This window comes from Corvus brachyrhynchos, unplaced genomic scaffold, assembly GCF_000691975.1.
Source record: "Corvus brachyrhynchos isolate BGI_N302 unplaced genomic scaffold, ASM69197v1 scaffold80, whole genome shotgun sequence".
In the NCBI taxonomy this organism is placed as follows: Eukaryota; Metazoa; Chordata; class Aves; order Passeriformes; family Corvidae; genus Corvus; species Corvus brachyrhynchos.
The window spans coordinates 3,175,613-3,191,435 of record NW_008236769.1 but is presented as its reverse complement, the minus strand read 5'-3'; the positions used below and the strand labels follow the sequence as shown (position 1 = coordinate 3,191,435).

The following is a 15,823-nucleotide window of genomic DNA, read 5'->3' as shown; positions in this document are numbered from 1 at the left end:
TTTCTCCCACGTGGGATAGTTAGGCTCCCACACAAGAGGACCAAGCCCACCCAAAATACCGGGTTGCCTGCACTCACTCAGGTGGCTGAGCCTTGCCATACATTCAACACCCCAAGAACAGCAGGATTCCCCATGGTACATACTCACTGCAGGATCGTGACACTCTTATTTTGCATTTCTCAGGAAAATGGTTGGACTCTGTACTAAGCCCTGCTCTTTCACAGAGACTGGAGACTTACTTGTCCTTTTACAACCCAGTCATTTCTGTGCCTCCGTGAACTCAGTGGGAGCTGCTGACTCCACGGAGCTGATCAGTGGGGTTTTGCTTCGTGCTACACAGCAGTTCGTACCTCCTACTGACTTAGGAATTGTACTACTACTTTCTTCCACAGCTGTGGTCTGTTCTGTACTCACAAAACAGCTACAGCACATACATGTATAAAATGATACTAAAACACTGAACTAAAAATAAACCTTGCTCAAAAGAAAAGCAGATTTTTTTTCTCATCCTGGAAATGATCAGGCTGCTTTGCATTTTTTAGTGTGATTTTCAAAGATTTTCATGGTCTGCTTTTCAAATATTGGATTTTTTCTGAGATCATTTATCAATCCATAACATTTTTGGATAAAAAGACATCCATTTTTCTATTGCCTTCAGTATTGTGGAACAGTAAAATAATTCTGTTAAAGTACTATAATGTCTCGAGTTTAATTAACAACACTTAAAAAAATAGAAATCTTCCCTTCTCCAATATTATTTATAGGTTTTTTTCTTTATTTATTTCCAAATGGTATGTTGCACTAATGCCTTTCAACAGCACTCAATTACGCAGCCTATTTTAACTCTGAAAAAGTCCTCACTTTTGACTCCCCATTATTGGCAGATACAAAGTATTTATGTTGGATAAAAACAATTATGAAATGCCTGCATTGCCCAAAACGCCGATGGCATTTTAAAAATAGTCTGCAACTACTTTTCACCACTGTCAGTGCAATTTTTTTCCTGTGGAAAATCAGGAAAATAGTCTTTCTTATCGACATCCAGTTCTGCAGTAGAAATGACAGAAGTGAGAAAGAATGCAACGGTGGAGAGCTTGTATCCCACACAATTTAAGCAAACCAAGGAAACAATTTGCTTGAAGATTTATTTTTGTGTGCGTGAAAGAATATACAGATCTCTTGAAGAAAGCATGAAAGCACTCTCGTGGTCAAGTTAAAAAGTAGCCTTTTACCCAAAAGCTCGTTTACCACATTCAGATATGATGCTGTACTTCCAATGGACCTTTCAGTATCGTATAGCTGAGAAGGTATTTAAAAAGTGGCTAGAACTGAGTGGAGATGTCACCTGAAAATTCATCCTTCTCATTCTAATCACAGCATACAAGTTAGGCTAAAAAAAAAAAAAAAAAAAAAAAAAATAGAAACCCCCCCCGATCTTTCGATCTTTTAGTCTTCTTGTCGCTCTGTCTGCAGCAAGCACGGAGGAATTTTGGGCTGCCGGCGGCCCGTAGTTACCGTGGCAACCGGCAGGAAGCGTCTGCGGTGCGGAGGGGCCGAGGGGAGCGCGGGCGGCGCTGCCCGGATCCGGGCGAGCCCAGGGAGCGGGAGCGGGAGTCGGGGGACGGGAGAGGGGCCGAGGGGAGCGGGGCGGCCTCTCGTGGTCCCGCGGGGCCCCTGGGTGTCCCACGGGGCTCCTGCGGGTTGGGCCGGTGGCTCTGCGGGCACTCGCCCGAGCTTCGCTGCCTGAGCCTCTCGGCGGTGACGGTGCTCGAAGCTCCTCATCTGTTTCTGCTTCTGCACTCCTGGAGAGTTGACACTCCGCAGGGTAAGGGAGCAACCTCGCCTTTCAAATCCTACTGACTTCCATTCTGCCTGCCTTAAGTGACTTCTAGAACCCGAACTGCAGGCTGCACTTTTCGTCTTTTGAAAGATGTCGCTTAAAAGCGCTTTTCCTATTTCTGTTTAAAGTGCCGCTCCTTTATTTGAAGTCCGTCGTCTGCCAGTAGATGGGTCACTTCTGTATCAAACCTCGAATGTCGCTTGTTTGATTCACAGCCGTGCTTCAGCCGTCTGATCGCTCTACAAATACGTGTGACCCTTCCAGCTCCTCACTACACAAGAGCTTTCATCTCTGGAGAGTGGGACGTCCTTATGAAAAGTTCTTTTTCTGCTCAGTGCTACCTCCTTCACTGCCAATACATTGGCATGTTGTCCCAGTTGTATTTTTACAAAACCATTAACACTGTTCATTACTCCTATTTTACTTTGTACCAAAAGGCTGACGTTGTTCCTGCTTATTGTCACTCTTTTTGTTTACTTTCTCTCCTGGTACAACCACTGACTTTTCTGGATTTTGTCATTAGTTAAAACCTAATGTACCTTAGCATGTATCTTGATTACCTGGAAAACAGAGAAGATTAAATACACCTGAATTACTTCTAAATACTTTTCTGAGAAAAATATTTATGTAGGTATTAGCAGGCTGACTGTATTATGAGCAATTGTACATTTCAAAGGCTGACACTGACAGCAGTATTTTGTGATATGTGCTGCTACTGTCAAGAACTTACCTGGTGTTTTTATAGTATGAAACGATCTTGATTCTTACTTTTCTGACAGTTAAAAATCTGTCTTCTAACTCTAATGTGATTAGAATTTTGTGATAATAAATGGACATACAAAATCAGTAGATTTCCTTCTATATTAATGTTTTTCATTTGATTCCATTTTACAAACAGAATAGTTCCCATAAGTGTCATGTAAGTTTTTGTGTGTTCTGAAGAGGCTTAATTGTCTAATTGTGGTATATTATTAGTTCTTTTAAAAAGACTTTCAGTGGAGACAGGCCACATTCTGGAAATGGTAGGAAAGAGAAAACAATATGTGCAGTAGGTGAACTGATTTGTATGACTAGTTCTGATTAAATCATCAGTCAAGAAGTATGAATTTAAACTTTCAGTTTTAGTTTTGCTTTGTATTTTAGCTAATTTGCTAATCATTATTATATGTTGTTACACAACATTCAGTAAAACTTAGGCACTTAATTTAATTCTTTCCACAAGTCATAAAGACAGCATATTTACACACGTGCTGGGACCTTATCACTTACCAGAAACAGAAGCAATCCTAAAGATTTCATAATGTAGATGATGAAGAAAGTACCTGACTGGAAATCCTGTTTGGAGAGAAGAATTAAAATAGCCAAGCTATACAAGGACTGCATGGTGGCTGGTAGAGCTGAGGGTGAGAAAGTAGCATGGCCAAAAAATCTGGCTCTCTGATTCATCCTGATCTCAGTATTTGGCATTTAATCATGTTTTTGAGAAAGACAGGTGTCATCAAGGGTGATGGCTGGATAGCAAGCACTCTACTCATCCCTGAGGCAATATTTGTTTCCATGTTTAGCTTCCTGTTATTTTCATCTCTATATAGTGTAATTTCTTTTTCACTATTGCAATTTAATTCCTTATTTACTAAATTGTTTTTTTTCCATGCAGAATATACCACAGCAAAAACTACTGAGCACTAATATTATTCAAAACTAGCATTTTCACTCTTTATAATTTCATTAATATTTGAAATCTTGGAATAATTGATATTATTCAGCATAGTATCAGACTTGGTATGTTAAATAGGCAGAGAACTATTATTTTTATTAGGGACACTTTAACCCAATTACATACATATGTGTAGCTGGCACATTGACTTATAGAAGATAAGTGTACTTAAATCAGTATTTAAGGATGTAGACAAAGTTATTTTTGCACTCTTTTTAAAAAAGTACTTTCATTCTTATTATTGGAATTCATTTTCTGTGTTTTTTCTTTGCTGGCTTACATTTCTATTCTCATCTCTTATTGATTGTGGTTTGGAGTTTGTGTCCTGAATGTACTAGCTTCATTCCTTCATCCTGGACATTCCTCAAATTGTTGCTTTCTTCTGAAGTAACTGCACCCAACCCTCTTTCACTCTGGGCTCTTCTGCAGAGCCCTGTACTGCTGTTTGGATTTCTGTAGGCTGCCTGAAAAGCAGACTGTATCTAATTCACTTTAGCTGCAGGTCTCAAAGAACACAAGTGAAGAGGAGCAGGTTGGGAAATGTGTGCATTTGAAAAATGGAGTAACAAGACTATTACAATTATTCCATGCACTGTGTCCAATATATTAGAATAAGCATTTGTTTCCTAGTGCACTTACTCAGCCTTACTTGTTTGTTCATGTCAGTCTTTGAGCCTGGGGATTCTAACCCTTTATATTCTCTTATATAGGAATGAAAATTATTTTATGTTTTTAATAATTTTTTTTTGTAGGAAGCAATGTTCTAAGAATGTCATCAGGCATCCAAATAAAAACAAAGACTGCAGCACAGAAAAGCAAGACATGTTTTCCAGAATCACAGCCAAAGCCTAGTGACAAGCTGAATCCTAAAACTATTGATCCGGTATGTATAGGTGATGGTGGTTTTGTTTGGTCAAAACCCATCTGTGGTTTGAAGAATTTTCCTTACTCTATGAAATGGCATGCAGGACATGCTTCTTCTGGTCCTATTTTTTTCATAGAAATTAAACTTCCGTTATTAATCATACATTCCTTATCTTCTAAGCTCAAATACCTGAAGTATAACATTGTATATTACATTTTTATTAAAAGGTATTTTGGTACAATTGTGGCTTGGATGGTAACTGTTATTCTCTATGTACTATTGCCCTAGAAAGAGACGTAGAGCTAAACATTAAAAAGGATTGTTGTTCTTTTCCTTATACGTCTAAACTTTGGCACCTGCTCCTTTAGAGAAACTTATTTCAATTGTGCAATGAAACCAAGAATCAGGTGGCATATTGAAGGTATTCAAGGCTTCATAAAATCTGGAAAATTAATTGCTGGTGAGCATTATTTGAAATTCACAGTTACTGTGACTATGTAATGCTTCAGGAAAAGTTTGTGCTCTTGGGAAAATGGTAATGAAAGGCGTTGTTTATTTTATGGAAGTCACGTGCCTGGAGAACTAGCATTGAATGCATGAATTATAATTCACCTCTGGGCCATATAATTTGGACAATTAGTAATGCCACAGGCTTTCTGGAAAGTGAATTAAATGCAGAAGTACTTCACTGATAAACAGAGGCTGAATACTTCAATGTGGGAATCTTTTTTACTTGAAATCTCTTTGCAAGTAGCACAATGACTGAAATTAAGCCATGAACACAATTCTACTAATCATAATGGAGGTTTAAACACTCAAAACACAAAAATTGAGATTTCATGGTATTTCCTTCTGAATGCTTTGTGATAATATGTATAATCTGGAAAGCAGCATTGAATGATCATGCTAGTAAATATAATAGTTCATATGCATAAGAAGCATGTATATGATAAAAACCAATTTTTCTCAGCCTTTCCTTGCATGAAGGTCCTAGTGTCCTTCTCCAGTGTGTCCTACCTAGATTCTCACCCAGTGTGAACCTCCCTGTGCATTTCCAGTGCCCTCCCACCATCTTGCCCAATATTTGGTGTTTCTCCCACATCTTGCCACCATACACTTTTGTCTATACTCAGATCAAGATGGCATTGGAGTAAACGTGCTTTCTGTATGTTTCCAATATAGCAACAAGAGCTTCAGGTAAGTGGGAGTCCTTGATCTGCTAAGGAGAGAACCTGTAAAACTTTAATATTACCATTTGCAAGAAAAAATAGAAAAATAAAGTTATTCCATCAGGAGACCACTGATTCTACGTTTTTATATATTTTAACAACTCCCCAGCCAGATGAGTCTTAGAAGCTGTTTTCTCATAAGTGTCTCACTTACGTTTTCCACCCCATAGCTGCAGTTCTTTTCTTGATTTGTTTTAGAATCACATGATTAAGTTCAGGTTTTGGTAAACTTCAGTTTTAACATATTCATAATAGCTTTAAAACATTACTGTTATGAATAAATAATGCTTTTTTTTCTGTCCTCACAGTTTGGTCCTTATTCTCAACCGTCAACTGCATTTGCTGCTACATATGCTAGAGGTGGCATTCCGTGCAGGTGTGTTGGATTGGTTTTTATTTTTACTAAATATATTATGAAATACATCTCTTCATGTTTCATTTTTTAGTTAGGTTGTTTGATTCCATTAATTTCTGGAAAAATTTCTAATACTTAACTCCTTCCAGAGCAGAAAGCAACTTTCCATGCTTTTGAAATGGTCTTATTTTGGTTCTTTTTTATGCTGTATTAATATCAAAGCCTCATTTTTGAAGAATAGTTAAGTATGTGCACACTTGGTTTCCTAAACCTCTTTCACAAACAATTTCTTCAGGTAAATGTGTTTACTTCTCTAGTGTCATTTTAGTAAGTAAACATTTCACAGCCTTTTTTATCTGAAGTTAGTAGTATGACAACATTTTATTGAATGTTTCTATTCTGTAGTTTTCAATAATATCAAATATTAACAAAACTACTTCTAAGTAATAGTTTAGGGTATTTTAAGTTACTTAGTTATATATATGCCTAGACAATAAATACTCTAGTGTTTTGTCACATGGATGCAGAATTACTTTACAAAAATATAAGTCATCATTAATAAAATGTACATGTATATACTTGTATAAAATAATCATTAATACATAGTATTAATACATTAATACATTTATCTGTGTCTTAGGAGTAAATAGTAAATTCCAATATGATCTTTTTCAGTTTGAACTGATTTCCCTTACCAATTGCTATTTGAGGAAAATGTTTCTTGATATACGTACCAAAATAAGTAACTTTGCAAAAGGAATAGCTTCTGTGCTGGTATGAGAGGCATCTATAATTTTTGTAACTTCTGTTTTCTGATTTCTATGTGATTAGAAGTGGAATTTTGAAAACTGCCATATTTTGGGAATTTATTATAATTGCACTCTTAACCATTATACATATACACAGGTTGGACTCAATGATCACAGAGATCTTTGCCAACTTAGTTGATTCTGTGATCCTGTGATTTCCCTGAGGAGAGCAGTATGTATTGTGATTGTAAGTGCAATGTAGTAATACAACAAACTAATTGGTGATACATTTAAAGCAAATAGTCTTAGCAATAAATTATGTGTTATTATATGTTAATTTGTTAAAACTTTTTTCTTTATATAGGTTAGTGCATGGATCAGTAAAGCACAAACTGCAGTGGGACTGCCTTCCCGAAACTGTTCCCTTTGATCCTCTCCTTATAACATTGGCAGAGGTAAACTCAATTTCTTGTAACATTAAGCACACAGCCATTTCCTAATGGTAAATGTCATTTTTAAACAATCTAGCTAATTTAGGCTTAGCTACTAGGGAAATATTAAAAAAAAACCCCACTTGTATGAATGAAAATGGTCAAGAACATTGCTATTTGTAGTTTAATTAGAGCATTCTGGGAGAGCCAGGTAGAGCTGTTTAATCTTCATAATACTGATCAAATGCAAGACTGCATCTCAAATTCCCAGCTGTTGACTGAAATTTGTGGTTTTGCAGATCTTTTGTAAACTAAATTGTTTTGCTTATTTTTGTACAAAAGCCTACCTTGTGAATTAAGAATGCTCTCCTCAATAGACTGAAATAGTACAGTGTAAATAACTGGAAGAGAAATACTATACATTAGGTTGAGGCTTCTGTTTTCTCAGAACCATCCGTGACAGTTATCACCAAAAATGTTTCAGGTGTCTAAATAAATGTGATCCAATGGCTGAATCCAATGTTGCAGGTAGAATAAAGTGCATACACTAAGGTGGCTTTTTAAATTTTTATTTTATTTCTTTCTTTTTCTGTTTTTTTTCTTTGTTTCTATTTTTCCTTTTTTTTTTCTTTCTTTCCTTTGTTTTCTTTTAAGATTAAACAAAACTGTCAACTCCTAAAGTAACATAAAGCTTCTATTATGTTAAGAAAAAAGGCTTCAGCCACAGGGCTTTAAATCTTTGAGTTTTTCCAGTCAGGCCTTTGCCAGAAGTGCATCTTTGTACTGTCTACAAGTTTTTAGTGTTGCATACAGAGGTATGTGGTGTGGGGTGTCTTTCCTTCCATAGTTCACTTTCTATTCTTTTTTTTCTTCAGGGTACAGAACCCCTTTACAAACATGGCCTGTTCTAGTTCATGGTCTCATTGAAAAAATACCTTGGGTTGTTAGATTAAAGGTAGTGAAGTACAAATATTGATCGAATTGGCAGTATTCATAATGTGAGTTTTAATATTCAATGTTCTAAAAGAAAAATTAATTAGAATATTCTGTGAGCAGAGTTGTACCCAGTGGCTCCACATGGTGGAGTTAGTGTACTTTATGTTTTGAACTGATCTGACAAAATCTAATCATTATCTTGCTGCTATGTGGAACTTTTAAAACATGTTTTTGTGTAAAAGAAGGCTCACTATTAAGAAAATTATGTTTTACATTTGCAACAGGGACTAAGAGAGACAAAACATCCCTATACTTTTGTTTCCAAGGAGGGTTTTAAAGAATTACTTCTGGTTGAAGGTGCTGCTGAAAAAGCTATTCCCTTGTTGCCTCGTCTAGTTCCAGTCTTAAAGGCTTCATTGGTACGTCTTGCTCTTCATGCAGAGATTTTAATGAGTTTGATTTTTTTTTTTTCATCTGCTGGTGAGAAATACATGGATAATATTAATGTAATGAATCTATTGCATGGGCTTTTGGTTTGGGGGGGTAGGAATGGTTTCTCTTTCTGTTGTTAACCCTACCTTAGTTTATTAGCTAAATATGTCTTTAAATATAAATTCAGATGGGCAACTTCTTGTATAACTACATAACAGTAGCTATGGGAAAATTTTATGAAACTGTTCTATTAAAGGTTTTAATATAAGCAGAAATAAAAATATGTATTTGTGGTGGGTTTTTTTATATGTCCACACAATAACATCTAAAAAAATAAAAATGAGGTGAAGTAAAATGGATATTTAGGAATAAATACTCATCTATTACATGTAACAATTCAAAACATGCTACAAAGGTAAAAGAGAATCACAGAATAAGCTGAGTTGGAAGGAACCCACAAGGATCATTGGGTCCAACTCCCAGCCCTGCACAGCACCATCTCCAGAATATGTCTGTGAGGAAAAGGGAAGAATACATTTATAGTGTTTGAGGTCATATTCCTAATTTTTAAAATATTTTTAACTCTTCTACGCCATCAGAAAATAAAATGAGATATTGACTTTGAAGGTTATCTCTTTTGGATCTTTTTCATGTCTTTGAGAGCCGTTTTCTGGTTCAGTAAGTATCTGTCCTTTTTATCTAGCTGTTTTTCAGTTCTGATTTAACAGAGATGGCTTGAAGTTTGAAGATTAATTGTGATCTCAAATCAAATGCAACAGGAGTTTAGAATTGTATGTTATCACTGTCTTTGGTTTAGCTTGAAGACAAAATTAGAATTATAGTTCTCCAATTAATGTTACTCATCTGATAATTTTTATTGTTGTACTGTTTTGGTATTAAGTCTTGTTAAACCTTCTACTGCATAAGCAGTCAATGATTTATAGTTGAAAAGAAAATGTTCAGGGCTCAGATGCTGGAGAGGAAAAACAGTTGTTTAAACAAACTTAAAATTTAATATGAGACCACAATAAATTGTTATGAGTCTATTTCTCTGCTAAAGGAAAAGCGGAATAACTAAACCATTAGAGAAGTCGGGTATAGAAGAACCTTTCCATGGGAGCAATAAAGATGACAAAGAATTGTAGAAGTAGATAAGAGCCTGATAATTGCTGGCAGGTGACAAAGGTGTAGTTGGCAAGGAACTAAATAAATTGAGGCAGAAGGTCATTGGCTCCTCTGTTTCTCCAACAAAGAAAGTTATCATTATGAATTACATAGAAATTACCTAGAATTCATTTCATTTGCAACTAAAATGGTGTCTCTCAATTTCGACACAGCAGCATTTGGAAGGTTATTTCTAATATGCAGTGAAATACTGAAATTGCCAGTGTAGCAAGATATTCTGCATGCCAATTTTTTTATTTCATCAATAGTAAATTATTAGTTTTCTCAGAAGAAATGCAAGGGTTCTGGGGACATTTCATGGATGCTTTTGTTGTCCACTTCAGAAATACACTCTGGCTTTAAACATGGCCTCTAGATAGTAATAGTCAGTCAGTATTAGTATATACGCACAGTAGTTTTTATGTTTAAAACTACTCCATACAATCATAATGCAGACATTGCAGTTTAGAAAAACTTGTGTGTTAGTCTGAATATTACTCATAGGATTTTCTTTCTTTCTGCCCCTTCTGAAGGCCCATGCAGATGACGAAGTATTTGGAAGAGGATTGGATGCTTTAGTGCAACTGAGTGCTCTTGTGGGCCCATCTCTTAATGATCATCTTAAGCTTCTACTCACAAATGTAAGTTTTTAATGTTGTAATAAAAAATCATTTGTATTTTAATGGCACTCTTGTTTACTATAATATCTGCACAGATACAGTGGAGGACTCAGCAGTTCTATGAAAAACGTTATTTCATATGGTCCCCTGTGTGACTCCTTCATTCCTATAGTATGGTGACTTATAAAGTTCTAGCAGGGACCAAAAACTGTTGTTAATGTAAACTGGAGAATAATGGAAGTCTTCTCTCTATTTAATAAAACATCCAGATGTTTTTGTTTTGGGAGGAAAATTTATTGCAAAATGAGTTTTTAAGTCTGAGTATTTTAACAAAACCATGAACGCTTCAATACATTAACAGAAGCAAATATTCCCACTTCTTTCAGATGGGAATTCTGCACAAGGAAGTTTTCATTAAATAAGCTTTGAGTGGGATTATGAGAAGTACTTTTATACCAAGTCATTCTGGGGACATCCTTCCTCTGTCAGACAGGCTTTTCATGGTTTTTTTCAACCTGCTTGTAAAGTGCACTTTTACAGCAAAATAAAAGGACCTTTTTTGACATCCAATACAAAAGAGAGAAACTACAGCATGTTTTTTTGAAGTATTTCCACTACAACAAATCTCTTTCAATGCACATAAAAAAAGTTAACTTTTCATGTGGACGACTTTTCATGACTTTTTTTAAGGTTGATATTGCTTTCAAATTTGTTCGCTAAAAGAAAAAGAAATATTTTTGTTGGCTAACAGATCAGTTTTCTTTGAATTTAAGTTTCTCTTCAGTTAACTTTTTATTCCATTTGCTTTTATTGAGTTCCATACTTTGACATCAGTTGCAAGTTATAATGTTTCTTTGTGGCTTTAATCTTGCAAAGTTAAAGTGGAATAAAGTAACAAAATAGGTTATTATTGCCTCTTTGCATATGCTGTACTATATTGTGCAACAAACCTTTTTATTTTTACCTTTCCAATAGCTTTTAAAGAGATTAATGGACAAGAAATTTAGAGAAAAAGTTACTGTTGCTTTACAAAAGTTGGAGCAGTATGGTGGAAAGGTGAGTTGATCGGATGATTATTCAGTAATCTGCACTTTTGAATACAATTTTGCCAAAAGAACTTTCATCTCTGGCTTTGTTGCCATGTTCTTGCTTCAGTAGGGCTGGGATACATGCTTGGTGCTCCATTTTCTGGGACTAAATATGTTTCTCAACAAGATTTACTCTTGCAAAAAGTTACTTTTTGCTGTTATTGATGATGCCTGCTGTTCCCAATAATAGCTTATTGTTTATGCCATTTACTGAGGGAATCTGACACATTCCAGCCCACCCTGGTTAATGCAGAGTTTGGATCTGCAGTGGCTATAAATCAAAAAGATGCTTTAAGTAATAGATGGCAGAGGTTTCTTCCGTTGAACGTTCTTTTGCCAAATGTTATGCTGTACATTGTGCACAAAGGAGAAAAGGAGAAAAAGTGAGGAGTAGTGGCTTGGATGTTTGTCCAGAAGAGAAAATACTTGCTTTCTTGACCCTATGAACAGTTGTATGTGTTATATTAAATTGTTATTTGCAAAGAATAGCAATAACCTGAAGATTAGGGACCATACATGCAGGCCTACCAGTACCAAGCTTGTGTGCCTGAATCAGTAGGTGCCCAAATAATCAGTAGGTGCCTCTTCATTTTTGTGTGTGTGCTCATATTCATTTAAGAGCAGTAGCAGTGTTTGTCTTACAGATTTGAAAAACATTACAAAAAATGAAGGAGGATGAGAGTTTTTTATTTATATGAAGTGAGACAAGACAAGGAAAATTATGTCTCATCTTAATGTTCTGAAAATTTAGGTCTCAATAACGTAACTAATCCAGTGAGTCATTAACCTCTAATTCTTCTGTCAGTCCCCCAATTTCTTGTAGTCTTACCTGTTTTGTGAGTAGGTCTTCCTGTATGTCTTTTAAAAATACAGTAATAAGATAAAGCAAAAAAAACTGGAAACAGACTCCTAAATTGTGGTTACAAAGCAATATTATATAATCCAACCAATTAATTTATCAAATTTATTTTCTAAGTTAGTTATAAGGCATATGATTCTTACTTTTGTTGGAAGTGCCTTCCAGAACATCACTGCTCTACTTAAAAATCCTTACTATTTCATGTCTATATTTATGCCCAGTTTTGGGTATGAGTTTAAATGTCCCTTCTTTTGGATGTTTACTCTCCAGCATTAGTTATCACAATGGTGCATTTTCTCAGTTCATTTTTTTCAGCCCTTTTGACAGTAAATTTCTCAGCCAAGATTAACTTTTTAGTTTTCTACTGTTTGATAATAGCAAAGATGAATTATGCAATTTGTAGAGACTATATGAGTAGTCATATGTAGTGCTAGTGTCCCTTATTTTGTTTAAATTTGTTTTGTTTTCTTCAACAGGCAACTGTGGCTATCATCAAATCTAAAATTCCAACCTATAGTTCTATCTACTCTTGAACAAGAAAACTGTAGTGATTTGTACTGTAAGGTGAAGTTAGGAAAGAAACTGTCTGCAAATATCACTGTTATTTGGGGTATGATACATTCTCTTAAAATAATAATAATCCTTCAGTATGATGGAGAGCAGGAGTCTTATCAGTTTGTGAATATGTAATTATGGAAGACTTCTCTTTGTATATTTGCATATGCATTGTGCTTAACAATGACATTGGTTAATGTGCTGTTATTTCAAAGACAGAGTAAATATTGAATCTTATTTTGTTTTAAATTACAATTTCATTTAATATATCTGCTGTGCTTAGTATGTTTTGTATAATTGTGTGATGCAAAATAAATTGGTTGTAATTACTTAAATAAAATCTAACTTGGTGCTAAATTGTATATGTATAGTTGCTTTTGAAATATATTACTTATTTTTTGACACAGGAGAGATGGATGCATTTAGATTCATCAGGACTAGAGCAGACATAGAACTGTGAGCCCTCACAGACTTCTTCAGAGTCAGCTTTTAAAGGTGTGAAGCTGAACCCAGTAAACAGGCAGCATATGGTGCAAAGCTGAACTTGCTCAGTGCATTCTCAGCATGATGTTTTGAGAGCCTGGAGAGGCTCTTGGAAATCCAGTGCAGAGGCATCAGGTTGCTCCACAGAGCCACAGCAGAGGTTTTGCTCAGCTCATTAGTCCCTGTTAACTTTGGGCCTACTGAATGGGAGCTGGATGTAACTTTGGAGTACTTACACTGTGCTCCCTTTGCACTGAGTTCAGTAATGTCATAGATATGTTTGGGACTTGCTTGTGAATTCAGGTCCAGACAAGTTACTAAGCTTCTGAACGTGGAAGCTATAAAAAATATGAGTTAAAGACAACAAAAAGAGTGTACAAGCCAGCTTACCTGTCAAGCTTTGTAGGGTACAACATTTGTCTGTGAATGTATTTGAATTTGATTCAAATTAGATTTGAATTTGATTTGAATTTGACCCTATTCAGGGTCATGTTTTATTTGAGTACACTGTGAGGGAGAGTTAACTGAAGGAACAAAATTTGCACAGAATGTTTTCCCCTGAGGAATATTCAATTCTGGCGTTTAAAGTTGTTGGAAAGGATGTCTTTTGTCATAACAAGATGCTGATGCATAGAGTATTAATAAAAGTCTGTCATGTGAAAGCAATTTCAGAAGTTTTTTTAAAATTACTACAGCCTGACTAAAATTCACTTCAGGACCAATCTCTGCCAAGATCAGACCTGTGCTAAGTCAAGATAAATGTATTTATGCCTTAAAAAAATTTTATTTATTCAATAAGCATTTTTGCCAGCAGGTATTTAACAGCTCAAAAAATTGATCATGGTCCTTTTTTTCTTCATGTCTACTTTATTTTTTTTTTTTTTACAAAATGTGCACATTTAGTTTACACAAACACGCTACAGCAGATTTCAGGTGTACATGTATTGTACTACTCTTATCCTACACTGGTGATAGCAGAGCAGCCTTCAGCATGCCTCTAACATCCCATCTCTACACCAGAATAGATACCTGATTTATTTTTACAAAAGAATACTTGTAACCTTCTTTCTACTTCATTAATCCCCTTTCACATTTTCTGCAGCAATGTCACAATGAAGGTTGGCCTATCTGATAGCATTTCACCTATTTTGAAGTATTGGCATAGACTCTGTGGACAATATATCTTAAAAATTACATGGATGGAGGGGCAGTGTTATATTTTATATGCATACTTTTTTAGAAGAATCTTTCTAGGTTCAGAATTAAGTAGCTCCAATCTTAATGAGGAAATTATCTTAAAAAATGTAATGCATTTATCACATATAGATGATATATAGCTAAAGTTTTCATTGTTTTCTTGGTTCTGTCTCATAGTTAAAGGTATTACAAAAAGCTGAAATGGATGTTAGCCTCTCTAGCAGTCATTTAGATGTTACTACTTAGTGATGTTCATTCTCAGCACTAAAGGGGGATGGCAGTTTCAAAAGTTCATGCCTTTTTCTTCATTAAAGGCAGAAGGACACGTACTTAGGAAAGAAGTGTTAGGATCCAGTTAAGGTTTCTTCATGAAAAATTAGAAGTCAGAAGATCCTTAATTTTAGGCAAAGAATTTTGCAGACACATCCAAGAAGAACTAAAAATACAGTATGTAGGACTCCTGATACTCATGTCATGATAAATTAAGTACAGATTTATTAGGTGAGATTGATAGAAGCTTATTCATATTTTTTAGGGAATAAAAATACCTATAAGCAATTTTTTTGTTGTTGTTCTGTAACATCTTGCTCTCAAGTTATCTGTTATGTTTGGGTTTGTTGGGGTTTTTTCTGAAGAGAAAATCAAGTCAAAGTTGGAAGGCAGTTGTAGCAAGATGTGCATTGCACATTGATTATAGCATTTTAACTCAAAAGATCATTCAAAAATGAGGACTACACCCTAGAAATAGGAGAAGAAAACAAATTGTAATGCCTCTGTATAAATCAGAAGCTAGAGATTTAAGAAATACGCTTCAACACCTGGAGTTAATCCAGTACAAACGAGTAGCAAAACTAAGAATATTTATTTAATCTCCTTGTGATTTTCTCGATTTTGACTAGGGGTTGGAATGATAATAAGGGTGCATAATGTCAGTTCTATTTTGTTGCATTTGTGGTAAGAACTTGATTTTTCAGAACAATCCTGTTAACTAAGTAGCCATTGCTGAAGTGCTAAACTGTATAATTTAGAAAGGATTTTTTGTTGGGAAGTTTATAATAAAAAATTTACTTTCATAATACATGTCTCAGTGTAAAGCTGAGTAACTTTATTTATGATAAAGTGGGAAATCAATTTTTTAGATAATGTTGCAGAATAGCTCGTATTTTTCCATTAGTTGTAGACCTGATGTCGTCATTAAATCACATTTTCAAAGAGCTGCATGGATCGCATTATATTCTCATCCTGTAAAAAAAGACAACACAAAACCAAAAATCATACACCATTACAAATGTAGTTGGCATAT

The 15,823-nt window shown here is 35.2% G+C and overlaps 2 protein-coding genes across 5 annotated transcripts in view; one reads left to right on the top strand and one right to left on the bottom strand.

The window, feature by feature from the left end:
- Positions 1 to 1,445: 1,445 nt before the first annotated feature.
- Positions 1,446 to 13,202, top strand: PACRGL (PARK2 coregulated like). Its single transcript, XM_017727561.1, has 8 exons — positions 1,446 to 1,825; positions 4,310 to 4,440; positions 5,960 to 6,027; positions 7,120 to 7,210; positions 8,407 to 8,541; positions 10,252 to 10,359; positions 11,314 to 11,394; positions 12,762 to 13,202. The coding sequence occupies exons 2-8, from the start codon at positions 4,327 to 4,329 to the stop codon at positions 12,816 to 12,818; spliced, it is 654 nt and encodes a 217-aa protein (XP_017583050.1). The 5' UTR covers positions 1,446 to 1,825; positions 4,310 to 4,326; the 3' UTR covers positions 12,819 to 13,202.
- Positions 13,203 to 14,779: 1,577 nt separating this feature from the next.
- KCNIP4 (potassium voltage-gated channel interacting protein 4) overlaps positions 14,780 to 15,823 on the bottom strand; it is a 296,108-nt gene continuing 295,064 nt past the window's right edge. For all 4 annotated transcript variants that reach the window (XM_008645022.2, XM_008645021.2, XM_008645020.2 and 1 more), the window contains exon 8: positions 14,780 to 15,762. In XM_008645022.2, coding sequence (XP_008643244.1) covers positions 15,715 to 15,762 — 48 coding nt within the window. In that variant the 3' untranslated portion in view covers positions 14,780 to 15,714. The remainder of the gene's footprint in view (positions 15,763 to 15,823) is intronic.